Consider the following 25081-nt stretch of genomic DNA (forward strand, 5'->3'; position numbering starts at 1 on the left):
AAATGTGGGTTTGAACTCTTCTCCTCCTGTGTTATTTCTACACATTTTTAGTAATTTTATCCTTTCGACATAATAAACATTGCAATTAGCAGCATTTGTTTACAGAGAGCATATGGACCTGCAGTTTGTGCATCCCTCCTTTGTAACTTGATTCATTCCAGGTTTCAAGTTCATCCCAGGCTTAGATTGACAACCAGCTTCTGTTCCCAGATCAGCTGCCTGATACCAAAACCTTGCTGAAGGTTGAGATGACTCAGCAGCTTTCAGCCCTCAATCTCTTTATACACACTTCGATCCTCATAGAATTGAATTGAATGGGATACACAAAGCTTTGTTTTCAACCAGCAACTCAACAGCTTTCTTCAACAAACACAGTGAAAAGTTGGGCTTATACTGAATTGAAAACAGGACTGCCTACTCCTGTGCCTTTAGAAAACTGCTGCTCCCCTCCTGAGTCATAACTTTCTTCTCCTGCAACATCCTGGATTCTCCCCAAGGAATCCAGTGCCAAAGAAAGCCCATCCCAGGCTGGCACAGTTGCATACTGTAGTGAGATTTCGATATGGAAATAAGATTGTAATACAAGTTTCTCTAGTTACACATTGTTTACTGTATATCTTCTTCCTCTCCTGTGCTCTCCCACACACAGAAGAATGGAAGTAGAAATGCTTTTCTCCAATTTGGATTCCTATGGAAAATTCACGGTTTGGGCAAAACCTTTTAATTCAATCCCATCTTTAAATTATAGCAGTTTTTTTTTCTTTATAGAAACACTACCTCTAGATTTTTTTTTTAATAATGACACTCAGCCTGTCCACAAGCACATCATCCTGCCCACTTCCTTTCTTTTGTAAAAGTTTGTCCCTTCCTGCTCAGGATCTGCTGTAGAAAAATGGGGGGGGGGGAATAAAAATTATTTGGAGCTCTCCTTTTAATAATTCTTTCCATAAGAAATGGAGATGTAGAGCAATGTATACTGAGTGTGTCTGTACATACATAAATCTCCAAGTTGGAAGAAAGTGAACTGCAGGATATTGCAAGGCAGAGATTGAGGCTTGCACAGAATATCATGAGTGTGCTTGAGAAAATCTGGGCTTTAAGGTAAGACTGGTAGCTTAATCTATAGCTTCTCTATCTATAGAGTAAGAAAGGAAATAGATACAAATGGTAGGAGTAAGTAAATAAATGAAATGCCTCATGAGAAAGCCTCCCTTCATCAAAGCTATGATTGGTGAGGGAAATCAATCAATGACCTTTCTAGTGATGGCATATGGAAGAGTGAATTAACAAATGAAAGGAAGAAATCTCATAAGATATCTCATGTATCTGTGAAATTAAGAGAAAAGGAAAGGAGAAGTCTAAAAGAAGGTAGCCTGAACTTTTTGGAGTGGCACTGATGAATTACCCGCAAGGAAGTAAGATGTATGGCAAAGAGTACTAACTGACATCATCAAGAATATTATAGGCCTGCAAAAAAGCAGGTCCACACTAATTATTGATTATACCACATCTGTGGTAGAACAATCCATAACAGTTCAAAAAATCACTATAACTGAAACTCCCATCAAAGTTCATCCAACCCCTGTTGCAAGATGACCTTCAATCACCAAAGATCTTCCAGAAGAAGGATGTCTTTCCTGCTTTCTAGATGGCCTGTACCAAGGGGGTTAGTGAAGGAGACACATTGGAAACTAGAGAGTTTCCCTATGGAGAAATGTCAAATATATCACTAACTAATTGCAATTTCACATTAACCATGAGAAATGCAATACAATGTGTTTATTAAGTTCTGGAGAAGGTAGAAGAAAGCAGCACTGAAGAGGGTATAAGGCAGTAGGGCAAGCTTATTTTGGCAGTAAAAAAATATTGCTATGGTTTCAGCCTAGGGTGCAATAAAGATTCTAAATTAACTATATCTTGGGTTTGTCTGGGAAGTTTCAAAAAGCCCAACTAAGAGGGAAATGGACAGCTACATATGTGAGCAACCAAGTCCCTAGTTCAGATCTTCCTATGAATTACAAATCTGCTTAGAGGTCTTAACCAGCCACTGTTTCTCAGCTATCCTATTGTGAAGATAAGCCTCGGTGTTCTGAACCCACCTTAAGGATTTCTGAAGATGTCCAGTGCAAGTTTTCCTCCATTCCAACAAAGTATGCATAATTTGGCAACTATGACATTCTTCTGTTTATTCAACTTTTACATCTGTTGCAATTGGAGCTTAATGACATACTATGGTGTGTGGAAGTATTAGTAATAACAATTATTAGAAAGAAAAGATGCAGTATTCCTCTTACCTTCAGTGAAGCTGCCTGAGAGGGTTATTGCTATAAATATTTTCCCTTCAGGTTCCAGGTCCACCTGCAAGAGAAGAGAAGAGAGAGAGAGAAATTGTCAAATGTGCTTTGGAAACAAAAAAAGCCGTATTAGGTGTATCCCCATTAGTAACAATTTGACAATGACCTGGAAGATAAGACCAAGTGTGGATGCTAAGAATTAAAGTTGGATCTGTGTTCAGGATTTCACCACAAAAAGTAGAGGCATTTGTCCAATGAGGCAGGTTCATCCAAACAATGAAACAAATGTGATGTTGCAATATAAGCACCTCCCTTATCTAAATACATATCACAATGCATGTACAAAAGTGATAGAGACTACCTCACAACATTGTGATCATTTCAATATTTGATACCCAAACCCTATGGATACCCATTCAGAAAAGATCTACATTAACTGTAATCCCATATAGCTACTATTACTGTGGAAAGCATTTGAATTTACCCATGCACAAGCAAAGCACTCCTTCTTGGAAAAACTGTCCCTACTTGTCTGCATGGGCATCCATAATTATTTTGTTTAGTTGGTGATTTCAGTAAAAGGGCTGTCTTTGTAGTGACAAAAACATTATACGTAGAAACTTGAAGTGAGTTTTAATACACCAGATGAGGGTTCACTTACATGAGCATTCGTGAAGCATCTCTTTTGAATGGATGGCAAAGTCTTAAGCCCTCATACCTGGATCTAAAAAAAATTCTGTATTTGATTGGTAGGGACTGTAAGCTATGAAAACCCCTGGAGATTAGCCAATAAATATACTGTACATACCACAGTAAATATAAATAATATATAAATTAATCAATAACCATTCCCCCAAACAAGCAAACAAAAAATAAACACTAAACCCAGATGTCAATCAATCTACAACTGAGCATGTTTGCATTAGAAGTTAGAACATCTTGATTGCCAAACTTCAAATTCACACACAATATTTCAAAGAAAAGAACAGTGCACTGTTTAAGTCCATAAAAATTTACATCTTCAGTCAAGATGTATCTACTCCTCAAGAGGTTGAGATCCTAAAGCAATCTCTACAGCAAACATATTTTGGATTACAACTTTCATTTATTTATTAGTCTCCGTATGAACGACCTATGGTACAAGGGATGTGGTACTATGGATGTGGTACAAGATTCGGTAGAAAGATGTGTCCTACGAAGGGTTTACGTAACTGTAATGTTAACAGTAACGGAGATACTCGTATATCTGGAGATATATACCTAACACTCTTAACATAAGAGTCATAGATCCCCTTATAATACGGGAGGAATACATACTCTAGAGTATGTAAAAACTAATGCATTTTCTAATGCATTCCTAGCATTTAGACTCTAAAAAACAAGAGTTGGGTATGTCTAGTTTAACGAAGAGAAGGACGAGGGAGGACATGATAGCAGTGTTCCAATATCTCAGGGGCTGCCACAAAGAAGAGGGAGTCAAGCTATTTTCCAAAGCGCCTGAAGGCAGGACGAGAAGCAACAGGTGGAAACTGATCAAGGAGAGAAGCAACTTAGAACTAAGGAGAAACTTCCTGACAGTTAGAACAATTGACCAGTGGAACAACCTGCCTCCAGAAGCGGTGAATGCTCCAACACTGGAAGTTTTTAAGAAGAGACTGGACAGCCATTTGTCTGAAATGGTGTAGGGTTCCTGCCTGAGCAGGGGGTTGGACTCAATGACCTCCAAGGTCCCTTCCAACTTTATTTTTATTATTATTATTATTATTATTATTATTATTATTATTATTATTATTATTATTATTATTATTATTATTATTATTATATAAGCATATTCAGATAATTCTAGCTTGAATAAAGGCTTCCAATAGGAAGCCACACCCACTCATCTTAAATCTTCTCATTCCCACCTGCCCCTGCTCCCCAATCATTACAAATCCAAAAGTGGCAAAATAAAATGGTAGTAGGAATGTACTGATAGAGAATGGTTGTAAAATCAGATCCGGTCACACAATGACTTATGATGAAAATTCCGGCCTCCATTGTGATCCCAAGTCAAAGACTACCTGGACTGTGTCAGAATCCTTGTACTTATAAAATATCAAAAACAGTTTGATACGTGTGTGTGTGTGTGTGTGTGTGTGTGTGTGAGGTGACAAAACGTCAAATCTATTTTTCTGTTGGGTTTCACTAATATAAAGATAATTTCTTTTAGTCGGGAACAAAAGGTGATTTTCTAGTACAAAAATTGTTGAGAAATAAGTTTCTAACGTCTTAACCCTCAAAACAAATAGTAAGGTAAATATCGTTAAGGTTTTTACAGACGACTTCAAGTTCAGTGGGGTAGTGATGCCTTCTATAAAAAGCTTCCTCTTATTCTTCTTGATAAAAAAAATGTTGACAGCTAAATGTAAATATAAATCTAACACACCACGTGTAACATTGGCAACAATTAAAACAGTCTGAAAATAGGGTTCTCTGGTTAGGTGACTCAGTGATTTCCAACAGCCATTCCTCGTGGCTGAACTTGCAACCATATCCAAAATAAGCATTCTGATAAACCATTGTAAAAGGGGAAGGAACAGTCAACACAATTTGCTAACTCAGTTTAGTATGGAGAGAAATGCACAGTAGAACCACTTATGAATCCTCGAGTTTCAAAGTATGGTTTGATGTCAGACTTATGGAAACAATTACTACCACCAGCACCCAGATAACAGATGAGTAAAATGATGAGCTCTAAATATGCAACCAGAACAGTGAAAAGCTTGACTACAAAATAATCCCTGTAAAATTCAGTGGTATTTAAATTACTAAGTAAATTCCTGTTTTAAGCCCTATAAAACTTCAAGATAAACCACTACAGAAACTTTTTTCTCAGATGAACGCATTTTTTCTCCTTTCTCATAGAAAGCAATGAGGCAATGTCTCTGATGTTACAAACCATGCCAGAAATGATGGAATGGGGATTTCCAGTGAGAGTTCATGGTGACCTAGACTTCTCTGAAGGAGTAAAGATGACATTGCGACAAGACTCACAGCTAGACAGAGATTTCTGGTTGGCCAAGGTAAAGGAGAGATCCCAACAGCTGCTTCTTGTGAGTAAATTGCAGGAATGGAGGTGCTTTGGAATCAAGGAATCCCCACCAAGTTCCCAGCTTCGGTGTAGCCTTATGGACACAAAGTTCTGCCAAGCTTCATTTCTTAATCAGTTTTGGATATTGCTTCTTAACTGCTTTTCAACTATTAAAAACCTTTCAGACAATGTGCACCAGGAGCTTCCTTTAATCCTTAGAAAAAGAAATTTTAAAGATCAGTAAGAATATTTTTAAAACATTTTTTTAGAATAAACAGTAAATAGCGTTGATTTTGGAAAGTTATAAATAAACTAAGGGTCCTGATGGATTTGAAATAAGGTTTTGATTAATAACAATCCTTCCCATGGGAAAATGCTCTTGTTTTGGAATACTTAAAAGAAAACATGATAGGATGAGAATTTGAATGTTGGACACTAGAAGGAATCAGAAAACACTGAAAGTTCCAATTAAAGGAGAAGTATGGATATATTTGATTTACTAACACAGAATGGAGCAAAATACTTTAACATACTGTAGCATGTTTGTGAAATTAACCTTAAAAGTGTCTACCATTATAAATGGACTGATTTTAAAAGATGTTTTGGAAGAGGAACAAGTTTTACCAGATAAGAATGAGTCTGATATGAAAATGGATTAAAAAACTGACAAGCTACAAGAATGGTATGGAAAAAGATGTTAAACTGGATATATAAATGAAAGCAGTTGATGTCATAATTAAAAAGAATGTACAAATGTCAAACCAAAAAAAGCAACTTGGATAACTTCCTAATATTGGATTTCCAAAAGACTTCTGTTAAAGTTCTAGAAAATTTAATGAGAAGGGACAAAACAGAAATTTAAAAAACAAGCTCTAAAATATTATTTGAAGTGATTAAAGATCTAGATTATTAAAAATAAAAGGAAGACATAAAAAGTGGTTTTATTTTATCAAGATTTAAAAAAAAGATGTTATCTCTGGTAACCCTTAATGGACTTTTGCTGATCAGAACTGAATGACAAGGTTTTAAGGATCTGTTTTGATTCAAGATCACATGAAGTTTTAATACCACTTTATAATGCCTTGGTAAAACCACACTTGGAATATTGCATCCAGTTTTGATCACCACAATATAAAAAAGATGTTGAGTGCAGAGCAACAAAGATGATTAAGGGACTGGAGGCTAAAACACATGAAGAACAGTTGCAGGAATTGGGTATGTCTCGTTTAATGAAAAGAAGGAGCAAGGGTGATCTGATAGTTGTCTTCCAATATCTAAGGGGCTGCCACAAAAAAGAGGGGGTCAAGCACAGGCAGGACAAGAAGCAATGGATGGAAACTAATCAAGCACAGAACCAAGCTAGAACTAAGGAGAAATTTCCTGATCAAACAATTAATCAATGGAATGAGTTGCCTTCAGAAATTGTGGGTGTTCCAACACTGGAGGTTTTTAAGAAGAGATTGAACAACTATTTGTATGAAATGGTACAAAGATTCCTGCTTAAGCAGAGGGTCGGAAGAGAAGAATATATATCCTTTTTCTTTGCTATATGCTTACTTTTATATTTTTCTTTCTATATCTCTTTTTTCACACTTTCTTATTTTCTTTTTATTCCTTTATTTTTTGTAGTTTCTATTAGTCTTTAATGATTTGTCTTAATGCTTAATAAAATTATTATTAAAAATAAATGAGAGGGAAGGGATAAAACAGAGCCCACGGTCAAACAATAAGTACTGTTTGAAGGGACAAAAATATACCACAGAAGGTTTACACTTTGTGTATTCCTATTCCTCTCTTTTTTAATGCAGCAAGTTTAGAATTTATCAACTTTATTAAAGTGAGCTGCTGTCATAACCTACCGTTTCAAATTTATTTCAAACGAACAAGATTAGCCACAGATTGTTTGGAATCTGATGGCCAGAAACTATAATCTAAAGAAGAAAGAGCAGCTTCTGAAGCCTTCCAGTAATAGAAGAGACAAATGAGCAAGCCTGATGCTTGCTCTGGATTTTTATTTTCACATTAAAACACTAATTTCCAATTTAGAATTTCCAGACTACAATCATCATGGCTCCCAGATGGAAATAACAAACCAAAACTCTCCCTTCATAAAAATGCCAATTTGTATTTTCTTTTGAAGCCTTCATTTTTTTTCTTCTTTTGCATTGTGACCAGCTATTGCTCCAGTTAATAACTATTTTGCTGAATTCATTTAGAGATTCTTCTATTCTGCAACATATGTGCGATCCATTGCCATGTGCGACATTCCAATTACAAATTGACAAGCAAACAGTTGGCTAATACAGACTGCTTCAGAAAGTAATACAGCACAGGATGCATTGCATAGTACACAAACACACCAAGCAAAACACTGGGACTTTGGCAGTCTGCAGTAGTCTGGAAATAAGAACAATCTTCTGGATGAAGATAAGGACACTCCAAATATAAGGAGTCGTAATCTCCTTCAATTACAATGTAAAAGTACTCCTCGATTTATGATTACAATTGAGTCCAAAATTTCCATTGCTAAGCAAGACAGTTTTTAAGTGAGTTTTGCCTCATTTTATGCATTCAGTTGTTAAGGGAATCACTGCAGTGAGTCCCCATTGACTTTGCTTTCAGAAGGTCGCAAAAGATGATCACATGATCACTGCAACTATCATAAATACATGTCAATTGCTAAGTGTCCAAATTTTGATCATGTGATCATGGACAGGCTGCAATAGTCATAAATGTGAAAAAGGGTAATAAGTCACTTTTTTCCAGTGCTGTTGTAACTTCAAATGATCTGTAAACAAATGGTTGTATGTCAAGGACCATTTGTACACAGATAAAATAGCATGGCAGATTATCCTATTATCCCTAGATGCATCACGCAATCTAAAGAGTAAATTTATAAGCAGAATTAGCAAAAGGTATTAATCTTAGATGTGGGAATCCAATATCCAGCGTATTATATAAGTAATCCTGAAATGTGCTCCCCAAATCATATGCAGCGCCACTGGCCCACTTGGTCCAGAGCCAATACACGGGCTGCTTGCCCAATCAAGGAACATAGGTGTATACTGCTTATGCATAAATTTGATGCAATTCACATTGGCTGCTCTTCCATTTATTTTTCTTCTATTAATCTGTCACACAAAAACAAGGGGAGGCAAACCACATGACGTACTAAACAATCACAGATTCTAATACTTGTGTTAGTAGAATCCGAAGTTCATTTTGAATACCAGTTTGGTATAGTAGTAAATGTGCTGGCCAAAAACCAGGAGACTGAGTTCCAGTCCTGCCTTAAGTATGAAAGCCAGCTGGGTGATTTTGGGACACTCTCTCTCTCAGCCCAGCCCACTTCACAGAGCTGTTATTGTGTAGAAAAACAAGGAGGGAATATCAGCTATATATGCCACCTTGAGTTACTTATAAAAGTAATAAAGGCAGGATAAAAATCTAATAAATAAATAACAAAAAATAAATACTTGGCTCCCCAATGCTATATTCCAGCTACTAAAAGCATTTAGCTGCCCAAGTTATGTGGGGTCACACTTGACTATTATTTGGGCAGGAGGAAATCCCAAATTTGCAGACTAGATTGGAAGTGAAAAAACATCTCAGAAAATGCAATAGCAAATCAATTTTGTATTATTGACAAGAAAAAGAAACTGGTATGTCCATGTAATCACCAGACTTTTGCATTTAATTTAGCAGTTCAGAGATTGTTTATAAATTAGTAAATTTCCTGGTTCACGTATCACTTCTATTATGAAGTCAGAATACTGTCTTTCTCCACCCCTAGCCTCAAATCTCCATCTGCAACATGGGGCTAATAAATACTAATGTAATTATTCAGATTAAATGGATGCAGTCCTCTAAAGTATTTTGTCAAAATATTACCAGCCTGCAGGCAAAGATTCGTCAGAAACACCAGAGTGGAGGAGGCCGGCATATACCTTTTGCGAATCTCATCCAATATTATCCATTTTGAGAGTCAAACCTAATGTGACATTTCATGTACTTTTGTAGTAAGATGATTGATTTTTATTTTACAACACAAAAACATCAACTGATGGGGCAGATAATTATTTGGGTTATTTCTCCCATTCTTCTTTGATAGATCCCTGAGAAGAAAAATCCTCCTCTGAAGCTAGCAGTTGCATCAAGAAGTTTCTGTCTTACTAAATGGTGCTGAGCCATGTGTAATTCCTCAATTCCTATATCTGTGATTGGCAGTGGCGGTCTAGAATCTCACACCAAGAATGGGCTAGAAAAATATTATACATCACAATCAAAGTATGGAATAAAAAAGTCATAATACCCAGGTAAGGCGACTATAATACTGTACTGCAAAACAAGACAAAAATAATCTTACAGTTTATAGAAAAATGACAATCTTCATGAGTTTGCTTATTGGTCTTAAGTTACTCCAGTCTTCTTAACCCAATGATGGCAAACCTGTGACATGTCGTGCCATTTTTGATGACATGTCAGGCCTCTGGATATCTGAAAGTCATACACGAAGGCCCTCTAAAAAGTGTGCAAAAACTAGACTTGCTCTCCTGCTCTTTTTGGAGGCTGCAAGACCACACAAAAGCATTTTCTGACATTTCTGGGCCTTGTGCAACCTGGAGCTCCTTCAGATAAGCAGATAGATTATTATTTTCAGGTCCTGCCACAAGTACATCATACTTACCATGAGGGAAATAATTGTGTTTTTTGTTCTCTAAAAGCTGGGTTTCTCAGAAGCTAGATGTTGTGGCTTTTGCCACAATCTCTTAAAAATGCAGCATTTCTCCTCTAGGGAGATCTATATTCTTTAAACTCAGAGTATGCATCTTCCTAACCTAGGCAAAAACCAGAAGACTGGGTGAGAAAGAGTATGTCATTTATTTTTCCTATTTCATCACTTCTTTCCTAGGTGAGCACAGTGCTTTTACAGTCTAGTTTCTGGAAATATTTTAAGTAAAGGTACCAGGGAGTAAACAAAACATTTTCTGCATGCAAATGCTAAACTTGATACCCTGGAGGCAAGAGGTAGGTGGTAGACAGGCAGGAATAGGCAGTCTAAATGGAGCTCAGTGTGCATTTGAAAAATGAACTGTTCAGATGGAAGTACCAAGCCTGGATTACAGAGCTGATGCAGCTACAATGATTCTTGGTGTCATTGCTAGGCTGGAAACTGTCTCTCTCCATCACAGTGGCATTAAAAGACAGCAGAGATCATGTCAATGGTTTCTTTTATTCAGAAGTTGCCACTATGAAGTCACTGGTATTGCACAGCTGGAGCTCTAGGTTCTAAGCGTTTGAGAAATAAAATATGGGCATGACTTATGCTACAGCATATTATTTTTCCATTTGATTCAGTATGGCTGGCAATGGCTCTTCAAGGACAAGCATACAAAATGTCCCAGTTTCAATCTGTCCCATCATGAGTGTCAACACGGCAGGTAATAAAAAAAAATCACAGATGATGGAGAACTGAAGTCAATATTCCCAAATTGTTTATTTGCAGATGAATGCTGTTTCATTATCCTCTGCCACAATGGTCAATTCATCTGGTGCCCAATACATCTGGAAGGCATCAGATGTTAGTAGGCGAACAAAGAAAATTCTGGGTACATTAATGAAAATGAGTATCCCTTTCAATCACAGGACAAACATCCCCCTCCAACTGGCTTAAATACCAACTGCTTAGTCCTTGGCTTAGTTTGCACTTAAAAACTGTCCAGATTTTGAATGAACTTTTTAAATTTCTGAGCTAAGAGAAAAACAGGCAGAAACAGTCTCCCTAAGCACTGTTTTTCCACAGAGCCTTTGTGTGCATAGGAAAAAAAAATCATTACCATCATTACACTAATTTTCCCTTGACAGACTTCCCTGTTTTTGTGCATGCTGTTCTGTGTGTCTATGAAGATTGAGGAGAGGGAAAGGAAATCAGTTGGAATTTATTTTTACATTAGGCCAGCAACATTTATATTTCTCTTTACAGATTGCTTTTGTCTGATGGGTCAGAATGTTTCATCATTCCATCATTAAAGTTCCATCATTAAATCAAAGCTAGTTTGGTGGGCCTTGGACAGAGGCAGTGGTGGGATTCAAATATGTGAACAACATCCATTCTCTGTGTGGATGCCGCTTCCAGAAGTCCATTCTGGGCCTGGGCAACAAAAAATTAGCTACTGGTTCTGCTGAAGTAGTGCAAACCGGCTGAATCCCACCACTGGACAGAGGTCTTCTCTGTGGCACAGCAGCCCCCCCCCCCCAAATCCAGATGGCCCCAATTCTGCTAAGCTTGAGAAAACCTGGATCTTTCAGCAAACCATGGGACAGCAGGGAGAGTTGTAACCACACTTTTTGAAACCGATTGTTTGCTTTTATGCTGCTTATTTCCCAAATGCAGAATGTTAAGCTTAGTACTGAATCTTTTCTTTGTTGCTGTCATTTGTAAAAGGCTGCCTAGAGCTGCTACAGTGATTGAGGCATTTTATAAATTGATTACATTAAATAAATATGTTTAAATTAAACTAGAGTAATTTAGATTTCTAAACATTTTTAAAAAAGATATTCAGATGCTGTGGTATATCTCTACCTACAGAGATCAGAATCATGCAAGGAATGATATTCCCTGTGAGACACTATGGAAGTGATTGTTGGCCTTTGAAGAAGCAACACAGAAAGAGTATTGATGCTTTTGAACACTAGTGTTGGACAAGGCTCCTGGAATGCCACATATTCCATATAATCAATCAGGTCATTTTAAAATTATACCTCTTTATTTTCAGTGGGAGCTTTAATAGGGACTCCAAAAGCTAAGTGATGCTACTAAAATAAATAAATATAAATATAAAAAGGATTAATTTCCTGAATCCTTTGGATTCTGATAATTATAGTTTCCTATATGACAAATTTCATTAAAAGGCATAGGTTTTCATGTAGTTCAAGAAAGTGTATGCCTTTTAATAAAAATTAGCTGGTCTGAAAAACTGCTACAGCAGTCCTTCTGACTTCTGGTTCAGATATAAAATAGAAATTAACTAGGCAATTAACTGAGGAGCTACATAACCATAGTCCACAAACATGAGGTGCACATGGCTAATGTAAGATGTGACTCTTATATAAACCAAACATCTTATATTACAGGATCTTTTCTTTCTTTCTTTCTTTCTTTCTTTCTTTCTTTCTCTCTCTTTCTATTTATTTATTTATTTATTTTCTTTCCATATTAATTAAGGTTTATCTACTAGCATTTCATTTGCTCCTCTCATCTTCATCAGTATAAGAAATATTTTAATGGAAAAATGCCAAGTTTAATTGTCTCACACCAACTGGTTGTACTTGATCTTCCACTTCAGTGGATCCTTTGTACAAATACCAGTATCTGCCCGCTTCTTAGCAAGAAGTGTTGCATGCGTGTGTTTATGTGTACTGGAAATCCTCTGCTGCTGCTGACTAATTCAGAGTTTCTATTACGTACAACATCAAATGCGTGATTAACAGGTTCTTTCAGTTTGGTCAGACACCTGTTCTTTGGGGGTTAACTGGATTTTAACTGGTGTATTTAATCAGTGAAGGAATTACTATTCTGGAAAAAGACACAAAGGCCACAGATTTGGCATGCAAATGTCAAAGTCAATCTTATCAGACATATCTGCTAATACAAGAGTAGTGGTGAAGTGTCCACAGACAATAATGTGTCCCCAGACACATCCCTTGATACCCCCAAAGGACCCTCTCCTAGCTTCCTTTACAAAAAAAAAAAATAAGAAAGATGAACAAGTAAATACCTTGCAATCAAAGCAAATATACATGTTTCAGGATAATGTTGCAGGACATGATCAGAGTCAATCACCGAGACCAGAGGTTTATTCCTCCAAGCTTTCAGACTTGTGCTGGAGCTCATCCTCCAGAAACTCCTCTCTCACACACACATTCTGTATATTTGAGAAGCTGGGGTACTACCATATCTCCAATGCCAACTCCTACTCTATGTATATGTTCTCTTCCCAGTCATTCCTAGACATGTCAAAAATGGTTTGTTGTTGTTGTTGTTACATTGTTTCCTGTGCCTTCAGGTCAGTCTTGACTCTCATGATTACATGGACAAGCTCATGCAACTTTCTTAGTAATGTTTTAAGTAGTGATTTGCCGTTATATTTTCTCTAAGGCTAAGAGAACCTAACAAGCCCAAAGTCACCCAGCTAACCTCTGTTAGGATTGGAACTCATGGTCTCCCAGCTTCTAACCTAGAACCTTTAATAATTACAATGAGTTAGCTCTCCACCTCAGGGATAACGGATGACAGAGCCTAATACACTTTGCACTTGTTAAGGTGCTGTTGGATGATGCCACATAACAGCAATGGAAATACTTACTGGAAGTACTATTAAAGAGTATTTAAGCAGTCCATATAATATAAATGAGAAGGAAGGACTCACTGGAGAAGAGCCTAATGCTGGGAAAGATTGAGGGCAATAGAAGAAGGGGACGACAGAGAATAAGGTGGCTGGATGGAGTCACTGAAGCAGTAGGCATGAGCTTAAATAGACTCCAGAAGATGGTAGAGGACAGGAAGGCCTGGAAGAACATTGTCCATGGGTTCGCAATGGGTCAGACACAACTTCACAACTAACAACAACAATAATATAAAAATCAAGACAGTGGTGCAGGAACACAGCAGAAAAATTATTATTAAGGCATCTTTGTGACAAAGCTCTTAGTTTGCAGCATGATGTGGTAGCTAAAAAGACAAATGTAAGATTTGGGATATATCAAGAGTAGCATTGTTTCCAGACAACAGGAAGAAATCGTTCCACTCAAGCATGGACATGAACACGTTTTAAGAAAGTCCAGACATCCGGACTTAGTGTGAAGAACAAGAGCAGGAATGATCAAAGACCTGGAAATTAAATCCTATACAGAGCAGTAGAGAAAACATAATGTTTTGAGAATAGATGACTGAGAAGGAAAGCACAGTGTTGCATGGAAGCTCATGACCTCTTCTCTGTGATCATTAAACACAGGACATGAAACAATAGATTCAAGTAGCAGGAAGACAGATGTTAACTGAAAGTTAGAAAAAACTTGTTAAAATCAAAAGAACCAATTATGAAGGGATTTATCATATCCCTACCCTTACCTAGATATGTTCAAATAGTGGTTGGATTGATATTTTTTTAGAAATGCACTAGATCCCTCACTGAGCAATTGGTTAGGGCCAATGGTTTATTTAAACTGTCTCTTCTGCACTGGGTTTCTACGTTAGATGGTTATATTGTTTCAAAACAAAATAAGCCAAATAGAAGATAATTTTACAAAAATTAGTAGTCTGCTATCTGAATACCAGAAGTTCAGAAACATGAATGTATGAGTGTGCTGAAGTGGGTGCCATTTCCTTAGTAATCATTTTCAAGCCTTCTAGAGGCATCTGATTGGCCACTGTGGGAACAGAATGATGGACAAGATTCACTATGGTGTTTATATTTTTGTGTGCAATGAGGCACACAAGCCTGAAATATATCTGATTAAGCCAATATATATATATATATATGTAGTACCATGTTAAGTGAATGAAATATGTCCTTCCCCAACCTGGTATCCTATAGATATGATGGACTACAAGCAGTGGTGGGATTCAAATATGTGAACAACTGGTTCTCTGGGTGAACCAGAAGTCCATTCTGGGCCTGGGCAACAAAAAATTAGTTACCGGTTCTGCCGAAGTGATGCAAATCAGCTGAATCCCACCACTGACTACAACCTACAACTTCCATCATCTTCAAGAAGCATGGCTATGTAAGCCATCATGAACATGCTGGCTGGTGATGGCAGGATATGAAATCTCATGTGGAAATTGGGAAGTCTGGTTGATTTATTGAAGTTATCCAAGAGGTATAAAATAAGGGAGGAGGACTTCCTCATCAGCTATTCTCTAAGAGAAAGGGAGATGCCATTTGATTTTCATTTTCAGGAGCAAACATAGATTCTATTTTCTACAGTATAAATTTTCAATCTGTTTTATGTCACTGAACAAAATCAGAACTTCTCAAAGAATTTTGCAAGTGGTAGAAAAACGAGGTGCCAAGACTCATTAGTGAACGTAGCCTTCTTTAATGGCACCATATTCCCACAGATCCAAGGGCTGTGGCAAGAACACAATTGTGTATGTGTATAGATATATAGATATACATACTAAATTTGTACTAAAATTCAAAATCTAGAAAAAAAACCCATTTTTTAAGTACACAAATGGGAATGTTGCTAATGTCATAAAGATAAGGAAAAAAGCCTTTAATGGTTAAAAAAACAGATTCAGCTGACATCCATATCACTTAAAATGCTTCTGTACTTACAATCAGTAATCAAAATTTCTTTTCCAGCCCTGAACATAATGAAGCCATGCACTGCCTTCCCCCTGCCCTCCCACACATACTTTGTTTTCTCTGAGACTGTTACTCAAGAAATCTGTCCAGCTTTTGTGGAGAGTTTCACCCTACAACAACAATCTACAGTATTCACATAAATTGCCTGCACCACTTGATAAACCTGTTTGATCAGCCCCTTGGAGCCTATTCCAAAGGAGCTCAGAGCAAAATGTTACAAAGCTTTTTATTAAGAGATCTAATTCAGCAGCCACTGACTTCAGTGACAGCACTAGAGGCAAATGTAATGTGAATTTCCGCACTTCTTCCACCTATTATATTTTTATATTCTCCCATGCAACAGCAAGTGGATTTTACATACGATAAATAAATAAATGTTCTGTATCTCCATCATCTATGAAGCTAACTATGGTTGTATTCTATGACTGAATGTTCCCCTTCCTTTAAATCCCTACACACAGAAATGTAATAAATCAGGAAGAAGAGTTATAAATTAGTTCTCCTCTAGGCAAAAAATAAAATCCTATGCAAATAAAAGTATAGCATGTTAGGGGTAAGAGTTTTAGCTAAATGTTCTACACTATGCAAAACTGAACTTCCCTATTAAACTAGACAGAAAGAAATTCAAGGTGATTTGGGCACAATAATTTTAATGAAATGAACAGAGAGCAGTACATTTAGTTAGGAAAAATCAGAAACAAAACCAGAAGATGGAAGACCTTGTGTTGATAGCAGCATAAATAAAAAGAATGGAGAGGGGGGGAGAGAAAGTAAGCTGAGTGTCATTCACAGTATAATGCAGTAGTTGAAACTTTAATGCAATTCTACATTAATAGAGGTACCCCTAAATGATAAAGAAACTTTAATTACGCTTTGGTGAATTTTCCTTGGGAGGACTTACCCATTTCTAGGCACAATACAGTAGTTTGTTATCAATAAAATGGAAAGCTCCAGAGATACCTGTAGTATTGAAGATGTTATGAGGTTTGGAGAATACGTTCTACAATGTAACTAGAAAAGAGCTGATCTGTTGAGGCTAGAGAAGATCAAATGAAAAGGTAACATGAAATTGAAAATATCCAACCCAGTGTTTCTCAACTTTGGCAACTCTTAAGAATTCCCTTGCCAGCATCTTGGAAGTTGAAGTGCACACATCTTAAAGTTGTCAAGGTAGAGGAATACTGACCTCATGAAGCAAATATATTTTGCTCCACAAGATTTGTAATAAATGCTTCACAGTAATAAAGTCAGAAGAATGTCCTGCAGAATGATTATTTGACAGCAAGACTACTCTGGAAAAGAATGGATTGTTGTTCTTTTAGTTCCAGAAACAAAATTGAATTGAGATTACTAACTTTGTGTTACTTAAAAACTCCCTTTAAATATATACTATGAGCAGAGAACTTTTGCTACAGAAAAGGGAATCAAATACTGTGAGTCTTCTCCTGAAGTGGTCAAACACAATACACATTAATTCGGGATTGAGAACTGCAATCACATAGAATGATAAATGAATTTGTGCAATGACCTCATGAATAAACTAATGGTTTCAGTAGGGTTTGGTTGGGCAAGAAATACATATACGCTTCCAATAATATTTAAATCTATCTAGCACAGGTTTTCTCCAACTTTATAGTACCACCCTTCCTGCTTCAGGTTTGCCCAGTCAAAGTATGCAGCAAAAACTGGTGTGAGTTTTGTGAACTGGTGGGGAGATCTTGACTTGAGAAGCCCTTAATTAACTTCCTCAAATTGAATGTTTGAATGCATTTTCCCAAGATTGTCTCTTTTTTCATTTTTTTAATTTTCATTTACTATTAAGCAGTCTTCCCCATTCTCATACCTTTCCAAATGTATTGAACTATAACTCCCAGATTCCTAATCAGCAAAGTCAGTAGGAGTTGCATTCAAATACACCAGGAAGGGAAACATAGCTCTATACTGTACATACCAGAAGGTACAGATTGGAATCTTTCCCATCTCTGCCAAGAGATGCCATGGAGGAAATAGAAAGTCTTCAGCATGAAATGCAAATATTTTACCTATGAGCTAGAATCCTTTGGCAATGTAAGTCACACTGAGAATACTATGCAGATTAAGAATTAATAGGAGGGAAAAAATTAAGTACTGTACGTAAATTAAAAAACATGAAAAACAATGAAAGTGCCTTGCACTTTTAGAAGTTTTCTGAGAGTTTGCCTCTTTCTTTTACACAGGAAAAAATAACCAGTGTAAAAATGCCTTAATTAGTAGAGTGGAAGCACCCTTCCTTGTAATCATTTCATTGTCCTGTAGCACAATTACACTGTCTCTAAAATGCAGTTCGTACCACAACATGACACCTGAGTAATTGTAGGGTGTGTTCACGTTCCTTGGTGCCACATCATACTTGGGCTCTAATAAGTTTAGAACAACTCATAAGGAAAAGGAGAGAAGAATGTAAATCATAGTTGGAGAATATCTTAACCTTAAAGGTCATCTACTCCATGTTCATTTTGAGTTTTTGCATGGAGAGAATTAATTACATGCCATTGAATCAAGCCCCATCCCTAGCAATCACATGGACAAATATCCAGTATCTTGACCTACACCTATAGCTCTTCCAAGTACGTTTTAGGGATCTCCTTGATCCTGTCTTGTCACCAATAACAGCAGCAAGATTATTATATGCACAAGAGGAAAAAGTATTGAAATTTCCACAATGGAGAAATGGACTGTAAAATGATCAGAATCAGTGGAAATGGCAAAACAGACCTATTTGGTCAGAGAGAAGAGGATAAATGTGTCAGGGAGAGGAAAAAAAAACCCCATCAGGCTAGAAACCAGGAGACTGAGTTCAGATTGGTCAATCTGAAAAAAGCAGACCCTACACTTGCAAGAAAATCAAGAAGAACATGACATTCTTAAAGATCGACTACTTATTCTTCTTGAGCCAAAAGAATAAGGTGAAGAAATAGATTAGGTTCCATCCTTTGAAGCTGAGAAGATACAGATCATAAACTGCATTCTTGATAAGCAGATGGTCAGGGGATTTGCTGCCCCTTCTTTGAGATGCACTAAAATACATATTGATCCTGGACACATCACTGCAATGCCATTAATGAATAATGTATCAAATTGGACTCTGTTGATTTATAGAAATGAGAGATCTGTTTTTAGCTTCAGTTGCAGGAAAAAACAAGGCCCACTGTGTGAACAGTGTAAAATATTTTGCTCTGTCTGTCCTAAATTTTGCAACATCCCTGCATATCTGAACTTTGCAACCTATTGCAGATACAGGTATATCTTCCTCATTATAAAAAAATACAGTTCTATTTAGTGCAGATTTCATCCAGCCAAAACACAAATCAAAAGAAGTTGTGGGCAAGTGTTATTATATCTCCAACTAGAATATAAGAAATATATAAATTCTCTTCCTGAAACTATTTATAGGCATTAGGCACAGTAATCCATCCCATTATAAGACATTGTAAAATGGAGTTATTAAAGTTGTAAAAATACTTTAGTAACACAAAATTGTTTTGTATTATCAGTGCAGTACAATATTGCACTGATGATGTTAAGCTCTTGGGTAATGAAATATCTGCAAGCAAACAAGCTCAGAGAACACTAGGGACTCCATAATACAGTATTCATTTAAGATGATTTTCCATTACAGTTTTTAACATCTTCCATAACTTTTCCCAAATGGAACAAACCATCAATTTATATGCCTCATATTTGAACAGAACATCAATATTATTAATAGTTGGCTGCTGAATAATCACAAAAGAGAAGTATTCAATTCTTCATTCAGCTATCTAGCTCCCAGTGTAACCTTAGGCCACTAAATCATCCTGAGCCTGACCTAGTTCATAAAACTGTTGTGAGGAGAAATGGAAAAAAGGTCATATGCTGCCCTAAGCTATTCAGAAAAAGACTGGGATGTAATCAAATTAAAATTTTAATTAATTTCTCAATAATCCAGCAAAATATGTTATACATACTTGTCTAAAAACAATATGGAATTTTACAATTCCAGAGAGCTGTCTAAGTTCGCTTCTACAAGACTCTTCTACAAACTTACTAGTTATTTATGGTTATTTATTTGAAATCCCAAGCAATATTTCATCCCTTAATGAAAAGGATGGAGAGTAGGAATAGTTGTGCTTTTCAATGGTTTGAAGCAATGGAACACCTTATATTGTCTGCTGTTACAGAACTCATTTCAGGCTCTGCAGACATGCTTGAACTGGTTGCTCTCTCAAGGAGAAAAAACAGCTTTGTGCCCGGGCCAATCCAAGACTATTTGCAACCTGAGGCCAAGGACAGGAGGGCACCTGCTTCCACTGATGCTAGCAGATTAATGTATCTTAGTCTTGCTGATAAGGCAGCACCTTGTCCCACGCCTGAGAACAATAGGCTAGCTCAGTGATGGCGAAACTTTTAGAGACCGAGTGCCCAAACCACAACCCAAAACCCACTTATTTATCGCAAAGTGCCAGGGCCGCATCAGCATTGTGGTGCCCTCGGGGGGGGCATGGGGGTATGGCCCACTGGGTGGATGTGGCCCATTGGGTGGGCATGGCTGCGGCTGTCACAGCAGACTGGGTGGGCGTGGTGGGGGGCATGGCCACCTCAATGTTGCTCATGGGGGGGCCGGGCAGGGTTAGGGGAGATCCAGGGGGTCTCTGGTAGGTGGGGCGGTGGGCAGGAGGCCCAGCATAGATGGGGGGGAGCACGCAATCCTAGCTGGGACTGGGGGGCCATGGCGCCGATGAAGATCCGGATTTCCCTGCTCGGGGTGGCCTTTGGCTTGCTGGGTGTGGGCGTGCTCTACCACCTCTACTCGAGCTTGCTAGCTGGCCGCTTCACCTCCTTTGTGCCTGGTGGGGCTGCCGCTCCGGGCAGTGGCAGCGGTCTAATGGACCTGCGCAAGCTGCTGGCAGCGGCGGCACACATGCCACAGAAGGACTCTGAGTGCCGCCTCTGGCACGCGTGCCATAAGTTCGCCACCACTGGGCTAGCTTATAGGTTGCAGGACAATCACATAATATAAATCATCTCCTCTAATATTTTCCTGCTATATTCCAACATCTACTGTCCTAAGGCAACCTTTTAACATTTTATGCAACTAAGAATTGACTTTTTCTGCCACAAATCAGAATTGTCTGTTCCCCAGTTTCTATCAGAAGTATATGCTGTGTCAAGGCCACATTGTACCTTTTGCTTCACAACAAAAACGTGTTCCTTGTATTATTTCCTTTGATTCCCACGGGTGATACCCACCATCCCCAATGGTACTTCCACATCCGAAGAGGAAGCTTGTGATTGGGGTAACACATCATACTAAGTCATGGGTTATTTAACTGTGATTATTTATTTACTTATTTATTTATTTATTAAATAGATTTACTGTACATGGTTGCCCATAACTTTTCATAAAACACTAGTGACTGGATTTATACAACATGCTAAGTCATGAATTGTAGTATATAAATCATAGTGACTGAGTTCATGCAACATTCTAAGCCAAAATCAAACAAAAGACACTACGTGCAGTGTGTAAACTCTGTGTGGGAGGACTGAGTTTAAAAGGAAGAATGTGAAACTGGTTCATATTACTTAATCCATCACATTTGTTCAGCCCATCTTTTTTTTCCATAGAATCATACTTATTTCAATTGAACAAGTGTCTGCAAATATACTGAATATGCATACAGTATACAGCAAGGAGATTGTCTAGATATGCACCCCTTATTTCGTATGTGCAACAAAAATAAACTTGCAACAGCACTACACAGAGTTGGAGCAGGTAACAATAATGAGCTAGAAATTCCCAGTCCCAATTTTAATTTCACTAAAACAAATAATTTTGCACAAACTACACAACTTGGACATATCCCTTTCTTCCTTTGGAATATCATACAGAGTTATTACAAAGTTATTACAAAGAATAATATAAATGAAGAATTCTGGGCATTTCAGTCCTATCAATTAAAAAAGTAGAACACAGGAAGTATATCTACTCTGTCCCAATTTCTGCCCTCTGGAATGATGTCTCCAACCCTTTTGTTGTTTACCCAGGCCTTTGAGGCAGGGTCATTATGGAGATCCTTTTCTGCTTTGCTTTGGTTTATTTTGGTTTGATTTCTTCAGGGGGTTTTATGTATTTTGTTCTTCTAGTCTTCCTCTTCTTTTTTGCCAAGTTAGTTTTTATTATAAGCTGCCCAAGGTTGTTTGGGAGTTAGGCAGTCCATAAATTAAATAAAACCAATAAGTTGTTTATATATTTAATATTTTCTAAGGCTACTTCTCCACAGCCTAGACTGAGGGAAATTATAAACAAGGTACCATTGTGTAGGAAGGCAATGGTTAAGACAAAGATTGTTAAGGAAGGCTTTAAGCTACCTCTGATTCAAGCAATTCTCAGTGTAATAAGCTAATGAGAAAACCAGAAAATGAAAGAACTGAGAGATGGAAAGAATTCAGAAACTTGTGAGATTCTAAACACCCACGCCACACATCTCTACGTTGTGGCTTTATCAGTGAGCGACATGGGTGCTGGGTTGAGTTCCTGTGGAAAGAGTTACTGCACAGTTTAAGAAACGAAAGGCCGCAGCTTCTGAAGCTGCTTAGAATCAACAAACCTCAACAAGCTTCTTTCTCAATTAATTAACTTCAAATTTTATGCTGTGCTTTTCAGTCCCCATGGGATTTAAGGGCTGGTTATGGTTGTCTTGAAATATTCTAAAAGTTTTCAACATCATCTCAATATGGTTAATGCTTATGTTTAACAGAACATAACTGCAAGATAAATATATTCAACATCATTAGCTGTGCCCATAGACATGTATGTTTGTATATAAGATCTATACTCCACTTTCCTAGACATCTGATATCTACAGGGCAGCTTGACACTATCATGTAGGTAGAAAAGGCAATAAAACAAAAGGACAATACTGATATAAAATTTAAAGCATTATAGTGGCACAAAAAAAAGTGAACTGTGTAATGTTATGGATTCCTACAATCCGGCACCTCCAACCTTTTCAGGCTACAATTTACAGCAGCCATAGGTAGTATAGACAATGATCAAAATGATAAGAATTCAAAGTTTTGGTTTGACTCTTCCAAAAGTGCCAAAAGATGTTTCTATATTAGAAGAGAGAAATGAGGAAGCATATGACTGGTAAATTATTGTGTGGATTGTACCTAGCTTTAATTAAATGAAATTAAATCACATCTTTTTGGTTGGCCACATTTACTATTTTTTGGAAGGCAGCCTCTGCCACTGCATTCACAGGTCAAACATGGCCTTTAGCTCAGAAAACTAGGTGCCCACCCCCAATCCTGCAGTCTAGAATACCTCAAGGTTGAAGAAGATAGAACAAATTATTGGACTGCTGAAGTAGAACTGAAGAAACCTTCAATCTGTCCCAAAGGTGCTTTTTCAAAAGGCAACTGGACTTTGTTTTTTTTCCTTGAAGACATTTCGCTTCTCATCCCAAAATCTTCTTCAGTTCTAAAGAAGAAGCTTCTTGGATGACAAGCAAAATGTCTTCAAGGAAAAAACAAAGTCCAGTTGCTTTTTGAAAAAACCTTTGGGACAACCATGACCTGAATGGCTGAGAATCTCCATACCCCATTTCAGGGTAAATGGAAGGGGAGTCAACTTCTTGAAGAAAAATGGGAAATAAATAAAATTTTGAACTCTCTTAATCTAAGCATCAGGCTCTTAATGTGTCCCAGGATCCAATTTGGGTCAGTCACGGGGACCAGGGGTTTAGTCTTCTGAGCTTTTGGACTTGTGCTGGAGTCTTAATGTATCCTTTGAAATCTAGCAATGACGAAACAAGGCCTAACCATTTATTAAGTGTATTTCTCTTATTCTCTGACAATAAGGTCAAATTATTACTACTTGGCATGCCTTGGTGATACCAGTTAGATTTTTAGCAAATATGGTCTCAGCCCAACTGGAGGGCACAAGACTAGGAACAGCCTGACTGAGATCTGAAGAGAATCTCAAGAACATCTACCCCAGAACCTTACCCAATGGAAGCTGCATATCAAAATAGGTAAAAAATAATGTCCTAAATGTGACTAAGGTAAATTACAGAAGAAGGTGATCTTTTAAATATCTCATCCTCAGGCAATCTGATTGTGTTAAGAAATGGAAAAGAAACTAAGAGAAGATCCTGATATCCATTCCAGTTGAAGTCTTTCATGACCTATTGTTTATCAGTTCTTTAGCACAAATATGCACAACCTAATGACCCATTAGTATTGTTGAATACAATAAAAGGGGAACAAAAGGATGCTTTGAAAAAAATGGAAAATGCTTAGCAAATTGTTTAACACTAAGCACGGAGTAAGTCAAGGAGATATGTCCAGTTGGTTGTTTTAATGTTTTTATGGAAGAATGTATACAGAACGCTTCTGGAGATACGGAAAATGTGCTGATTCAGAATGTGAATGTACATGTACTTTTATGTTGGCTGAAAATAGAAATGATTTGAACAAAATGTAATCATCCTTGTTCTAGGTGGTTATATTTGATATGGGGAATGGAGTCAACAATTGAAAATTATACATAAACAGTAAAAAGAAACAGAGAAAGTTTCTATACCTTGGTAGAAAGTTTACTAAAAACTGGAGAAATGTTATAATATGCAAACACTTGTGGAAAGATAATAAGTAATCTGCTGCAAAAAATGAATGTTTGTTTAAAGAAGCCAAAATTACCGTCTAAGAAGGAGCTTCCACCCTCCTTGTTATACGGAAGCAAGGGTATGTCAGAAAAAATATAAAAGTACAATATAAAACATTAGGATTTTTATTTAAGAAGTGTTGTATAATAAAGAAGAGATAGGATGTGTAATAAAACAAGAAGAGACAGAATTAGTGAATGCTCAATTTATTTATTTATTTGTTTGTTTGTTTGAATTTTTACCCCGCCCTTCTCCTTGTGGACTCAGGGCGGCTGACAGCCTGATAAAAACAGATACAAAAATACCCCAAAACTATCATTAAAAAACAGAATTAAAATGAAATATTAGATTTGGCCTTATTAATTTAAAATTGTTTTTAAAACCCCGCTAAAAATTTCCCCTTAGGCCAGTCCTGCTTGTTGAAATAGCCATGTCTTAAGGGCGCGGCGGAAGGGGGTAGTTCGTTCCAGAGGGTGGGAGCTCCCACCGAGAAGGCCCTCCCCCTGGGAGTCGCCAGCCGGCACTGTCTGGCTGACGGCACCCTGAGGAGACCCACTCTGTGGGAGCGTACCGGCCGATGGGAGGTAATCTGCGGCAGAAGGCGGTCTCGGAGATATCCAGGTCCGATGCCATGGAGCGCTTTGAAGGTGA

At 37.4% G+C, this 25081-nt stretch overlaps 1 protein-coding gene across 1 annotated transcript in view; it reads right to left on the bottom strand.

The window, feature by feature from the left end:
• The window catches only part of PRKCH (protein kinase C eta), an 82658-nt gene that overhangs the window by 51553 nt on the left and 6024 nt on the right, over positions 1-25081 (bottom strand). The window contains exon 2 of the mRNA XM_015819894.1: positions 2295-2358. Within this exon, the coding sequence (XP_015675380.1) occupies positions 2295-2358 (64 nt within the window). The remainder of the gene's footprint in view (positions 1-2294; positions 2359-25081) is intronic.

This window comes from Protobothrops mucrosquamatus, unplaced genomic scaffold, assembly GCF_001527695.2.
Source record: "Protobothrops mucrosquamatus isolate PMUCROS unplaced genomic scaffold, P.Mucros_1.0 scaffold1014, whole genome shotgun sequence".
NCBI lineage: Eukaryota > Metazoa > Chordata > Lepidosauria > Squamata > Viperidae > Protobothrops > Protobothrops mucrosquamatus.